This window comes from Callithrix jacchus, chromosome 20 (assembly GCF_049354715.1).
Source record: "Callithrix jacchus isolate 240 chromosome 20, calJac240_pri, whole genome shotgun sequence".
Classification (NCBI taxonomy): domain Eukaryota; kingdom Metazoa; phylum Chordata; class Mammalia; order Primates; family Cebidae; genus Callithrix; species Callithrix jacchus.
The window spans coordinates 25,118,516-25,131,345 of NC_133521.1; the positions used below are offsets into that span (position 1 = coordinate 25,118,516).

A 12,830-nucleotide genomic window follows, 5' to 3' on the forward strand; every position below is an offset into this window, starting at 1 on the left:
TTTATATTAACCATATTTGTAAAAGGTTGTTATGTGGGTACCACTCTTTAAAACCAGTCTGAAAGAAGTTTTTTCCAGATTGAGTGCTCTTTTAATCCTAAAGAAGAAGTAAATGTATTAGTAACATGAGAATTATGACTTAATATGACTTATATTGGTTTTGTTATTAAAAGCTAATAAAGTATATTTGTAGAAATTTAAGATAAGGGTTAATCTTAACACTTTGAAACTCTGCAGCAAGTGTTTTATTTTGCATATAGGTGTAAAGAAGACATTCCAGTGTGAGCTTTGCAGTTACACGTGTCCACGGCGTTCAAATTTGGATCGGCACATGAAAAGCCACACTGATGAGAGACCACACAAGTGCCATCTCTGCGGCAGGGCATTCAGAACAGTCACCCTCCTGAGGAATCACCTTAACACACACACAGGTGCTGCTGGATGAGAATGTTGGGGACTACAACAGCAAATGTTCAGACTTGGCTTTTTAGTATTATTCAAGCTGACTCTAGCAAGAATTTAAAGGAAGTTTTTATTTTTATGATGTCCTTTTTATAATCTTGATTTTTATTGTAAGCACTTGGACTTAGTTTTTATAGACAAATGTAAAGAAAATTTAATGAAAAGTAACAACACCCTATTTCTTAAAAAGTGTCTCAAGCAATATGAGGAAGAATATTAGAAATAGAAGTGACAGCCTGGTGCGATGGCTCACACCTGTAATCCCAGCACTTTGGGAGGCCGAGGCAGGTGGATCACCTGAGGAGTTCGAGACCAGCCAGGTGAAACCCTGTTGTTTAAAAAAAATTTTTTTTAATCTTTTGAAATAGAAGTGACATCCTACCTTTATTTAAAAAAAAAAAAAAAAAAAAAAGGGCCAGGCACAGTGACTGATGCCTGTAATCCCAGCACTTTGAGAGGCTAAGGCAGGCGGATCACTTGAGACCAGAAGTTGGAGACCAGCCTGGCCAACATGGCGAAACCCCATCTGTCTACTAGAAACACATAACATTAGCCAGGTGTGGTGGTGGGTGCCTGTAATCCCAGCTACTCAGGAGGCTAAAGCAGGAGAATTGTTTGAAACCCAGGAGGCAGGTGTTGCAGTGAGCCAAGATGGCGCCATCACACTCCAGCCTGGCGACAGAGTGAGACTCCTTCTCAAAAACAAAATAAAAAGACATTTTTTGTTTCTGGTTGTTTCGCATCAAGGAAGATAAGTAATTTCAGAATGGAAAACTTAAGGCATTATTCTGACAATTCACACATTGTTTGACCACCTTACGTACTTCAGTGTTCAGGTATTCTGATACTAGCTTTATGGTGGCTGTGGCCAGGTTCCAAGAGGTCTCTAAAGTGGAGGGACTCTGTGCACTAAACCTCTCTTTAAGCTCTTCTGGGCTGTTTATCTCAGTGTAGGCACTTGGCTACAAGTCTTCTCACATGGTTTTTCATGCAGAATAACTTTCTTCTATCCATATTCTCTACTTCATTTTATATGACAACTCCTGTTTTTGTTTTTTAGGCTTTTAAAAATTTCTAATGATGCTGGGCACTGTGGCACGTGCCTGTAGTCCCAGCTACTCGGGAGGCTGAGGTGGGAGGATCGATTGAGCCCACAAGTTGTGGGCTGTAGTGCGCTATGCCAATCGGGTTTCCGCACTAAGTTCGGCATCAGTATGGTGACCTCCCAGGAGCGAGGGACCACCAGGTTGCCTAAGGAGTGGTGAACCGGCCCAGGTCGGAAACGGAGCAGGTCAAAACTCCTGTGCTGATCAGTAGTGGGATTGTGCCTGTGAATAGCCACTGCATTCCAGCCTGGGCAACATAACAACAAAAAAATAAAAAATTTTTAAAAAGAAAAAAATTTCTAATGACAACTTTTGTTTTAGATTTGTTGTGCTGGTTGTCCGATGACCGTGATCAAGTAGGTGTTAATCACAAACAGTATGCTGTATGTACATGAGTGCATTCTTCACTAATGTGATTTAGTCACTTCTTAACTTCTCCCCAATTTCTACTCCAACACTTGATAATATGCTTTATTTGGTACTTTGAAGACACCAGGATGGGGCATATAACTAAATAAAAGTAACTAAGTGATCCCAGCACTTTGGGAGGCCAGTGGAGGTATATCACTTGAGGACAGGAGTTTGAGACCAGCCTGGCCAGAATGGCAAAACCTCCTCTCTACTAACAATACAAAATTCAGCCGGGTATGGTGGTGCACACCCGTAAACCCAGCTACTTGGGTGGCTAAGGCAGGAGAATCATTTGAATGCGGGAGGCAGAGGTTGCATTAAGCCAAGATCGTGCCACTGCACTCCAGCCTAGGAAACAGCAAGACTCTGCCTTACAAAATAAATAAATAAATAAAACTGGCCCCATAACGGGACTTCCCAAGATGGGTGTGCCTTGATGTGGGTTTTGTCTGTCTAATCTCCAGCTTTGAAAATAAGAGGTGTAGTCTGTCTGGGTTACTCAGCAGATTTGGCAGGACTGTTCCCTACCAACAAAACCCACAAGAGCAGATGCATGATACACCAAGAGTATCATTTTATGGTGAGAAGTACACCTTTTCATGTTCTAGATGCATTTGTATTGCATTCCAGGAGGTGCCTTTGCCTCTGTTAAGATCCTGTATTGGCTGGACGTGGTGGCTTTTGCTTGTAATTTCAGCACTTTGAGAGGCTGAGGCAGGTGGATCACCTCAGGTCAGGAGTTCAAGACCATTCTGGCCAATGTGGCGAATCCCTGTCTCTACTAAAAATATAAGAATTAGCCAGGCGTGGTGGCACATGCCTGTGGTCCTAGCTACTTGGGAGGCTGAAACAGGATCTATTTGAATCCATGAGGCAGAAGTTGTGGTGAGTGGAGATCACACCACTACACTCCAGCTTGGACGAAAGAGCAAGACTCTGTTTAAAAAAAAAAAAATGCCGTAGCAATTGAAAGCTGACTTGGTAAAGATGGGCCTTGATGGCTGGGCATGGTGGCTCACAACTGTAATCTCCACACCTTGGGGTGCTGAGGTGGACAGATCACTTGAGGTCAGGAGTTTGAGACCAGTCTGGCTAATATGGTGAAACCCCATCTTCACTAGAAATACAAAAATTAGCCAGGTGTGGTGGCATGCACCTGTAGTCCCAGCTATTTGGGAGGCTGAGGCAGGAGAATTGCTTCAACCTGAAAGGTAGAAATTGTAGTGAGCCAAAATAATGCCACTGCACTACAGCCTGGGTGACAGAGCAAAAGACATCGTGTCAAAAAAGGAAAAAAAGGTGTCAAAAAAAAAGGAAGAAAAGAGGATAGGGCCTCAAGCGAAGGGATGTAGCTCGTCATGTAATACAGCCATGGAAATCCCTGCCCCACAGCAGTGACCACTTCTTCGCTAATTGCCATGCTTATGTCTGTCAGAGGCAGGCCTCTTTCTCCCCTGGATAGTACTTGGCAAACACTGGCATTTATTTATTTGTTTGTTTGTTTATTTTTAAGAGGTGAGGTCTCACCATGTTGGCCAGGCTGGTCTCAAACTCTTGACCTCAGGTGATCCACTCACCTTGGCCTCCCAAAGTGCTGGGATTACATGCATGAGCCACTGTGCCCAGCCTAATTGTTATTTTTTTTTTGAGACAGAGTCTCACTCTGTTGCCAGGCTGGAGTGCAGTGGCGTGATCTCGGCTCGCTGCAACCTCCGCCTCCGGGGTTCAAGTGATTCTCCTACCTCAGCCTCCCAAGTAGCTGGAACTACAAGCACCCACCACCACACGCAGGTAATTTTTATATTTTTAGTAGAGATGGGGTTTCACCATGTTGGCCAAGATGGTCTCAATCTCTTGACCTCGTTATCTGACTGGGTTGGATCACCAGGGATTAGAGGTGTGAGCCACTGCACTTGGCCACTGACATTTATTTTTTAGCTTACTTTGTTCTATAAGAAGACCAGGCATGGTGGCTCACACCTGTAATCCCAGCACTTTGGGAGGCCGAGGCAGGAGGATTGCTTGAACCCAGGAGTTTGAAACAAGGCTGGGCAACATGGCAAGACCCCATCTCTACAAAATATAAAAAAGGCAGGTATGGTGTTACAAAACTGTAGTCTCAGCTCCTGAAAAAGCTGAAGTAGAAGTATCACTTGAGTCTGGGAAATCAACACTGCAGTGTGCCTTGATCATATCACTGCACTCCAGCTGAGCAACAGAGGAAGACCCTGTCTCAAAAACAAAAAGAAAACAAAACTGGATCCTACTTTTTATTCTCCTGTTAATTATTTTACTTACCTGTATTACCAGATTATATACGCTTTTCACAGGAAGAATTCTGTGCTTTACTGTGGATCCTTAGTGGTACGAAAGAAGCAAATTGAATGAACAAATGAACAGTCCTTGGAATTGCTTAGTTTTCATTGTACCCCAGTCATTCTTCCTCTCTCCAGCATTTTTTTTATTCTCAAAGAGAATCATTTCTGCAGATGGCTGGTTCCATTCATTACATTGTGGCTCTTCCTAATTCTGTTCTCAAAGGCAGCCTTCCTTTGGTTTTAGTGTTTGGGACTACTTTGCTTTCACCCCTTACTTTCTGCCCACAATTACAGATGGTCGCTAGTCTGTGAAACTAGCACTGCATTGTGCTGTCAGTTTTGCCTCTAAGATTACTTCAGAGGAAGACAAAAAATATAGAGTGTATATTATTCATAAAAATGTTATAAATATTGGATGAATTGACATTCAGAATGATCATAGCATATTAGACATAGATATTTGAAAATGATTTAAATCACATAAAAGGCAATACTATGTAAAGCCTGTGATAAGCCTCTGAAATCCCCTATCATGACAGATATGTACAGAAAACAAGCTATATGCTTGCGTTTTATTTTAGAGACTGAGTTTCGCTTTTGTTGCCCAGCCTGGAGTGCAATGGCACTATCTCAGCTCTCCACAACCTGCGCCTCCTGGGTTCAAGCGATTCTTCTGCCTCAGCCTCCTGAGTAGCTGGGATTACAGGCATGTGCCACCACACCCATCTCATTTTGTATTTTTAGTGAAGACAGTGTTTCTCCATGTTGGTCAGGCTGTTCTCCAACTCTCCACCTCAGGTGATCCGTCTCCCTCGGCCTCCCAAAGTGTTGGCATTATTGGGGTAAGCCACTGCACCCAGCCTACCTGTGTTTTTAAAAGAAAATTTCAGAATATGGACAGCCCGGTGGCTCTATTTTTATAGTCATAAAACAGATCTGTTTTGCAAAAGGATCTCATGTCAAATACTCATTTTTTCTCTAACCTGTACTTGAAGGTTTTTTTTTTGTTGTTGGTGTTACTTTAAAGGAGATGGGCTCTTGCTATGTTGCCCAGGCTGGTTTGAAACTCTTGGGTTCCCAGAGTTCTGGGATTATAGGTGTGAGCCACCAAACCTAGTCTTTATTAACTTTTAATCCATAACGACCAAGATATTCACAAAATAGGAAGAAGAAGGTTTTTATATTCAGAGGCAGCAGATTCGGATGGGTAATTAAGAGAAACTAAATGTTTGGCATGTGTTCTAATATGTGGAAGTTAGTATTATAAATTCATTGAGGGCCTCCCATAGCTTTTGGAGCTACTTTCAATCCAGTGCAGTTAATGGGATGACTAGGGTCCAATCTCTCAGCAATTCTGTGCCACACATTGAACTCTGTCATTAACTGTTCGCTTGATCTTGCTCTTCGTGTTATTCCGTTTTTTCTCTAGGTACTCGTCCTCACAAGTGCCCAGACTGCGACATGGCCTTTGTGACCAGTGGAGAATTGGTTCGGCATCGTCGTTATAAACACACTCACGAGAAGCCATTCAAGTGTTCCATGTGTGATTACGCCAGTGTAGAAGTGAGTGTTGAGCTTTTTGTTGGTATCTCTCTTAGGCAGACCATGATTTATTTCAGTCCAAGGCTCTAACTACCCAAACTGACTTAAGATGAGGTCAAAAAATGTTAGTAAATTCTTGACAGTTCCACACAACACCCTCCCCCAAAAAGCTTATGATGAGTAGGAAAGATTTACCTGATAAAGAGTACCAGACTGGGTGCGGTGGATCACAAACTCAGGAGTTCAAGACCAGCCTGGCCAAGATGGTGAAACCGTGTCTTTACTAAAAATACAAAAAAATTAGCCAGGCATGTTGGCAGGCACCTGTAATCCCAGGTACTCAGGAGGTTAGGGCAGAGAATTGCTTGACTCTGGGAGGTGGAGGTTGCAGTGAGCCAAGATCATGCCAGTGCACTCCAGCCTGGGCAACAGAGCAAGACTCCTTCTAAAAAAAAAAAAAGTACCAGTTTCTGGCCAGGCGTGGTGGCTCACACCTATAATCCTAGTACTTTGGGAGGCCAAGATAGATAGATCGCCTGAGGTTGGGAGTTCAAGACCAGCCTGACCAACTTGGAGAAACCCTGTCTCTACTGAAAAATACAAAATTGGCCGGGTGTGGTGGCACATGCTTGTAATCCCAGCTCCTCAGGAGGCTGAGGCAAGAGATTGCTTGAACTTGGGAGATGGAGGTTGCAGTGAGCCAAATCTTCGCCATTGCACTCCAGCCTGGGCAGTAAGAGTGCAACTCTGTCTCCAAAAAAAAGAAAAAAAAAGTACCAGTTTCACATGTTAGTACAGGCAAATTCTACCAAACTTTGAAGAAACAACTGTACCCAGAGCATTTTTAAATGGTAGGTTTATCAATTTTATTATTTGAAACTACTCTGTTACCAAAACTGGGTAAGAAAACTACCAAAAAGAGGCCTGGCGCGGTGGCTTATGCCTGTAATCCAAGCACTTTGGAGGACAAGGCGGATGGATCACCTGAGGTTGGGAGTTCAAGACCAGCCTGACCAACATGGTGAAACCCCATCTTAAAAAAAAAAAAAAAAAAAAAGAAAAAAGAAAAACTACCAAAAAGAAAAGTTATTCTCAGAGAGAAGCAAAAATTCTAAATGAAATTATTAGCCAATGAGCCAACCTAATTTAGTAATGTGTTCTAAAAAAAAAAAATAAGAGATACTGAATATATCTAAAACAGCCATAGTTTATCATTAGGAAATTATTGATATATATTACATTGAAGGTTTGAGGAAAAAAACATACAATTATTTCTGTAGATGGGAGCTAAAATTCAACAATCATTACTGTTTAATGTTCTAGCAAGTTAAGTGCAGGAGAAAACTTCTTTAATATGATGCGTATAGATCAGGTGCAGTGGTTCACACCTGTAATCCTAGTACTTTAGGAGGCTGAGGTGGGCAAATCACCTGAGGTCAGGAGTTCGAGACCAGCCTGGCTAACATGGTGAAACCCCATCTCTACTAAAAATACAAAAATTAGCTGGGCATAGAGATGCGTGCCTGTAGTCTCAGCTACTCAGGAGGCTGAGGCAGGAGGATCACTTGAACCTGGGTGGTGTAGATTGCATTGAGGCAAGAGCATGCCACTGCACTCCAGCCTGGGCAACCAGTGACACTCCGCCTCAAAAAAGAAAGATGCATATATACCAGAAATGTATAATAAACATCCTAATTAATTCTGAAACATTGAAAGTATTTCCAAGGCCGGGGTGCAGTGGCTCAAGCCTGTAATCCCAGCACTTTGGGAGGCTGAGGTGGGTGGATCACAAGGTCAAGAGATCGAGACCATCCTGGTCAACATGGTGAAACCCTGTCTCTACTAAAAATACAAAAAATTAGCTGGGTATGGTGGCGCGTGTCTGTAATCCCAGCTACTCAGGAGGCTGAGGCAGGAGAATTGCCTGAACCCAGGAGGCGGAGGTTGTGGTGAGCCGAGATCGCACCATTGCACTCCAGCCTCGGTAACAAAAGTGAAACTCCGTCTCAAAAAAAAAACAAAAAACAAAAACAAAAAAAAACCAAAGTATTTCCATTACAGTCTGGACTATGACGAGATAGTCATTCTTAATGTTACTGTTTTACTGTTTCAACATTGTACTGGAAATCCTAGCTGATAGAATAAAGTAAGAAATGAATTATTAATGGAAAGATTAAACTCATTTCTTACAGAAAGATTTGCTTACAGAGAAACTCTTAAGAGTATCAGAGCCAAAAAATTTGGAGTAATAAGAGTTCAGTTTGCTGGCCAGATAAGCATACAAAAGTCAGTAACTATAGTAGTGATAGGAAGGTATGAAACGGTTCAAATTCAGCCTGGTGCGGTGGCTCACGCCTGTAATCCCCACACTTCGGGAGGCTTAGGCAGGTGGATCAAGAGGTCAGGAATTCGAGACCAGACTGGCCAACGTGGTGAAACCCCGTGTCTACTAAAAATGCAAAAATTAGCCAGGCATGGTGGCAGGTGCCTGTAATCCCAGCTACTCAGGAGGCTGAGGCAGGAGAATCACTTGAACCTGGGAGATTGAGGTTGCAGTGAGCTGAGATCTCACCATTGCACTCCAGCCTGGGTGACAGAGCGAGAGTCTGTATTAAAAAAAAAAAAAAAAAAAAAAGAAATGGTTCAAATTCTAATAGCGGTGAAACAACTTAAGGATAAACTGAACAACCAAAAACAGTATCTATGAAATCTGCATGAAGAAAACCTCAGAAACTTTTCCAAAGGACATGAATAAATGAAGAAGCATTACAAGTTGATTCTGACTTTCAGCTGGAAGAATAAATGTGAATGACTAAGAAAAATTTGAAAATAGAATGAGGGGCTTATGCCATTGTACTTTGTAAAACTAATAAATGAAGCCAGTGTGATTTTGCAGCAGGAATAGATACTCTGCTCATTGGAACAGAGTAGGTTCTGGTGCATATAGAAGTTAACAGGTTATACACGGGGAAATCTTGAAGGAAGAGAACTAGTAGTGCTGTTAGGGTAGTTAATGACTTATGTGTGTGAAAATTTGGTGTGTAAAACTTATGAGTGTGGCTGGGTGTGGTGACTGAGCCTGTCTTCCCAGCACTTGGGGACGCTAAAGTGGGTGGATCACCTGAGGTTAGGAATTGGGAGACCAGCCTGACCAACTTGATGAAACCCCATCTCTACTAAATACACAAAAATTAGCCATGGTGATGGGCGCATGTAGTCGTAGCTACGTGGGAGGCTGAGGCAGGAGAACTGCTTGAACCTGGGAGTCAGTGGTTGCAGTGAGCCAAGATCATGCCACCATTGCACTCCAGCCTGCGCAAGAGAGTGAGACTTTGTCTCAAAAAAAAAAAAAAAAAAAAAAAAAAAAGGCCGGGTGCTGTGGCTCACACCTATAATCCCAGCACTTTGGGAGGCTGAGGCAGGCATGTCACCTGAGGTCGGGAGTTCAAAACCAGCCTGACCAACATCAAGAAATCCTGTCTCTACTAAAAATACGAAGTTAGCGGGGCGTGGTGGCGCATGACTGTAATCTCAGCTCTTCAGGAGGCTAAGGCAGGAGAATCGCTTGAACCTGGGAGGTGGAGGTTTCAGTGAGCCAAGATTATGCCACCATTGCATTCCAGCCTGGGCAACAAGAGCAGAACTCTCAAAATAAAAAGAAGAAAGAACAAGGCGGGTGGATCATGAGGTCAAGAGATCGAGACCATCCTGGTCAACAAGGTGAAACCCTGTCTCTACTAAAAATACAAAAATTAGCTGGGCATGGTAGTGCATGCCTGTAGTCCCAGCTACTCGGGAGGCTGAGGCTGGAGAATTGCTTGAACCCAGGAGGTGGAGGTTGCGGTGAGCCAAGATTGCGCCATTGCACTCCAGTCTGGGTAACAACAGCGAAACTCCGTCTCAAATAAAAAAAAAGCACAAAAACCACTTATGAGTGCAGCTTTTTTTCTTAAAATTGGAATACTTTTTAAATGTTTTGAAACAAACATGGAAACATTAGTGAATGTTCACAGCACTTTTTGGGGGCAGGAGTTGCGTGGGGGACAAGGTCTCTCTGTTACCCAGGCTGGAGTGTAGCGGTGTGATCACGGCTCACTGTAGCCTTAATATCCCGGGCTCAGGTGATTCTCCCACCTCAGCTGCCCGTCACATAGCTGGGACTACAAGCATGTGCCACCATGCCCATCTAATTTTTGTAATTTTTGTTTGTTTGTTTGTTTGTTTTTTCGAGACCGAGTTTCGCTCTTGTTACCCAGGCTGGAGTGCAATGGTGCAATCTCAGCTCACCGCAACCTCCGCCTCCTGGGTTCAGGCAATTCTCCTGCCTCAGCCTCCTGAGTAGCTGGGATTACAGGCATGTGCCACCATGCCCAGCTAATTTTTTGTATTTTGAGTAGAAACGGGGTGTTTGGCCATGTTGCTCAGGCTGGTCTCAAAATCCTGACCTCAAGTGATCTACATGCCTTGGCCTGCCAAAGTGCTGACATTACAGGTGCCCTCAAAGCACTTGGTAGAATCAAGTTTGAAAAATCACTGTCGTAGTGTAAGGTATCTAGCAGGGGACTAAAAGCTTGGATAACGGTGAGGATGATAGATGAGAGGCCGCTCCAGCCTGGGTTATCTAGGAAATGCTAATGATAGAAAAAGAGGATGAGTGGAATTAAAACATGTACTCAGTAACTCAGATTCAAGATTTGGAAAAAACTGATCTGTAAATAAGCATGGATTATTTTAAATTGATGGAAAATTTTAAACATGTAGTAGTTAAGAATGTAATATCTTCTCATGTGCCTACCACCCAGCTTAAACAGTTATTAGCAATGACAAATCTTTTTTTTTTTTTTTTTGAGACAGAGTTTCCCTCTTATTGCCGAGGCTGGAGTGCAATGGCACGATCTTGGCTCACTGCAGCCTCCACCACCTGGGTTCAAGCGATTCTCTAGCCTCAGCCTCCTGAGTAGCTGGGATTTTGCCACCATGCCTGGCTAATTTTTGTATTTTTAGTAGAGATAGGGGTTTCACCACTTGGGAGGCCAAGGTGGGCAGATCATCTGAGGTCAGGAGTTCGAGATCAGTGCCAGGCTGTTCTCAAACTCCTGACCTCAGATGATCTGCCCACCTTGGCCTCCCAAGTAATGACCAATCGTGACTCATCCAAATTCATTTCCACTTCTCTTAGATAATGATACGGATTCAAGAAGCAAAGTTTACAAATAATGAAGAGGGAAGAATATTATTCTTTAGACTTCTGTATTCTGTACTTCAGTGCCCCAAAGCTAAGCTTTTGTGCCTAACCTACAGTGCTCATGTTACAGATGTGTTAACAGAAGTGTAAAGTTTGGTTGCTTTCGTATTTCAGGTCAGCAAATTGAAACGTCATATTCGCTCTCATACTGGAGAGCGTCCATTTCAGTGCAGTTTATGCAGTTATGCCAGCAGGGACACATACAAGCTGAAAAGGCACATGAGAACCCATTCAGGTAGGACTTCTCCTCTCCTTATTGTATTAATGAGCTGCTTTTCAGTGAATCCCATGGGACCCTGTGGACCACTGTGTGCCCCCCATTGTTCACGAGACTGGAAGACTGGCATGAAAGTAGGATGGAATTGATGAATGTGTCTCTGGCATATCCTGTGAATCCATTGTTTTGAAAATATGTTAGAGAATAGTACATTTTGTTTTGTTCAACTGGAATCTGCCTATAACATGAAAATAATACTTTTTAAGGGAGAAATGAAGTTAAAATGGGCTTTAAAAGTCTAGATAGATTTCCTAACCCACTTTATTCAGTTTTCCTGAGTATTGTCTTTTCCTAAAAAGAAAAATTTGTGGGTTCTCCATTCATTCTCCCCAAAAGCATTGCTGTAATTTGGAGGATTCTGGAGCAGAGCTGGGTAGAGCAGAGGTGGCCAGGGCCAGCAGCAGTTCAGAACTTTGCCATATCTGAAGATAGATGTGATCAGGGCACTGGGACTGAGGCCTTCCTAAGACCTGTAGATTCTCTGTGTTGTAGCATATCTGCTACCTGAGTTACCCTCCCATTACAGTATTAATTTCATTTCATGTGTTCTGTATTATCTTTAAAGGGGAAAAGCCTTATGAATGTTATATTTGTCATGCTCGATTTACCCAAAGTGGTACCATGAAGATGCACATTTTACAGAAGCACACAGAAAATGTGGCCAAATTTCACTGTCCACACTGTGACACAGTCATAGCTCGAAAAAGTGATTTGGGTAAGTAGATTAACTAGTGACAAGTGAAAAAAATGTTTTGAAGGATTTATATTTCAAAATATGGGGATCATAAATAACTTTACCTTCTGACCCTCACAAATACTATATATAGGAATGGCTTGTCAGTAAAGCCATTGCTTAGCTGCTTTTTTTTTTTTTTTTTTTTTTTTTCTCCTTCTTACCTGTTTTTCTTACTGCAGTCAGGCCACAAGATTCTGTCCTGAATAAAACTCATCTATAAATTAATGGGAGCCGTTGTGATGGGTGGAATCAGAGTACACCTTTAATTAGTAGCCCTCCTTCCCCACATAGAGAAGTAACTTAGTGTGATTCAAACCCAGGTCAATCTATTTTATTTTATTTTTGAGAACATTTGTACTTTCTCTAAGTAACGAGTGTTTTATTGGTTTAGTGGTAACTATTTCTGTGCATAAACTAGAGTTTACGTAGAGACAGTTTATTAACATTTAGTGTAACTCATACTGAAAGAGTCACTTGGATTGCCTGCTGTGTTTTTCTTATTCGAAACAGAAATAATATTGTCCGTTGTACATTTATTAGTTACATTATTGTAGTTTGCATATTTTACTTTATTTCATTTGCTCATTGATCTTCACAACAACCATATGAAGTAATGAAGGCTTATCTTACTCTGATTTTATAGGTGATAAGCCTAAGGCTAAGAGAGCTGTCTTTACCAAAGCTTTGCAACACAGCTGGGTGGCAAAACCAAGCTAAGTCCTCTCAAGTCCTC

The 12,830-nt window shown here is 42.4% G+C and overlaps 1 protein-coding gene across 2 annotated transcripts in view; it reads left to right on the forward strand.

Annotated features, from left to right (window-relative positions):
- The window catches only part of CTCF (CCCTC-binding factor), a 77,412-nt gene that overhangs the window by 45,783 nt on the left and 18,799 nt on the right, over positions 1-12,830 (forward strand). Inside the window, exons 4-7 of one of the 2 annotated variants that reach the window (XM_017967035.4) lie at positions 261-431; positions 5,727-5,860; positions 11,199-11,319; positions 11,927-12,076. In XM_017967035.4, the coding sequence (XP_017822524.2) occupies positions 261-431; positions 5,727-5,860; positions 11,199-11,319; positions 11,927-12,076 (576 nt within the window). The remainder of the gene's footprint in view (positions 1-260; positions 432-5,726; positions 5,861-11,198; positions 11,320-11,926; positions 12,077-12,830) is intronic. The other variant, XM_035282418.3, reaches the window with a different exon arrangement.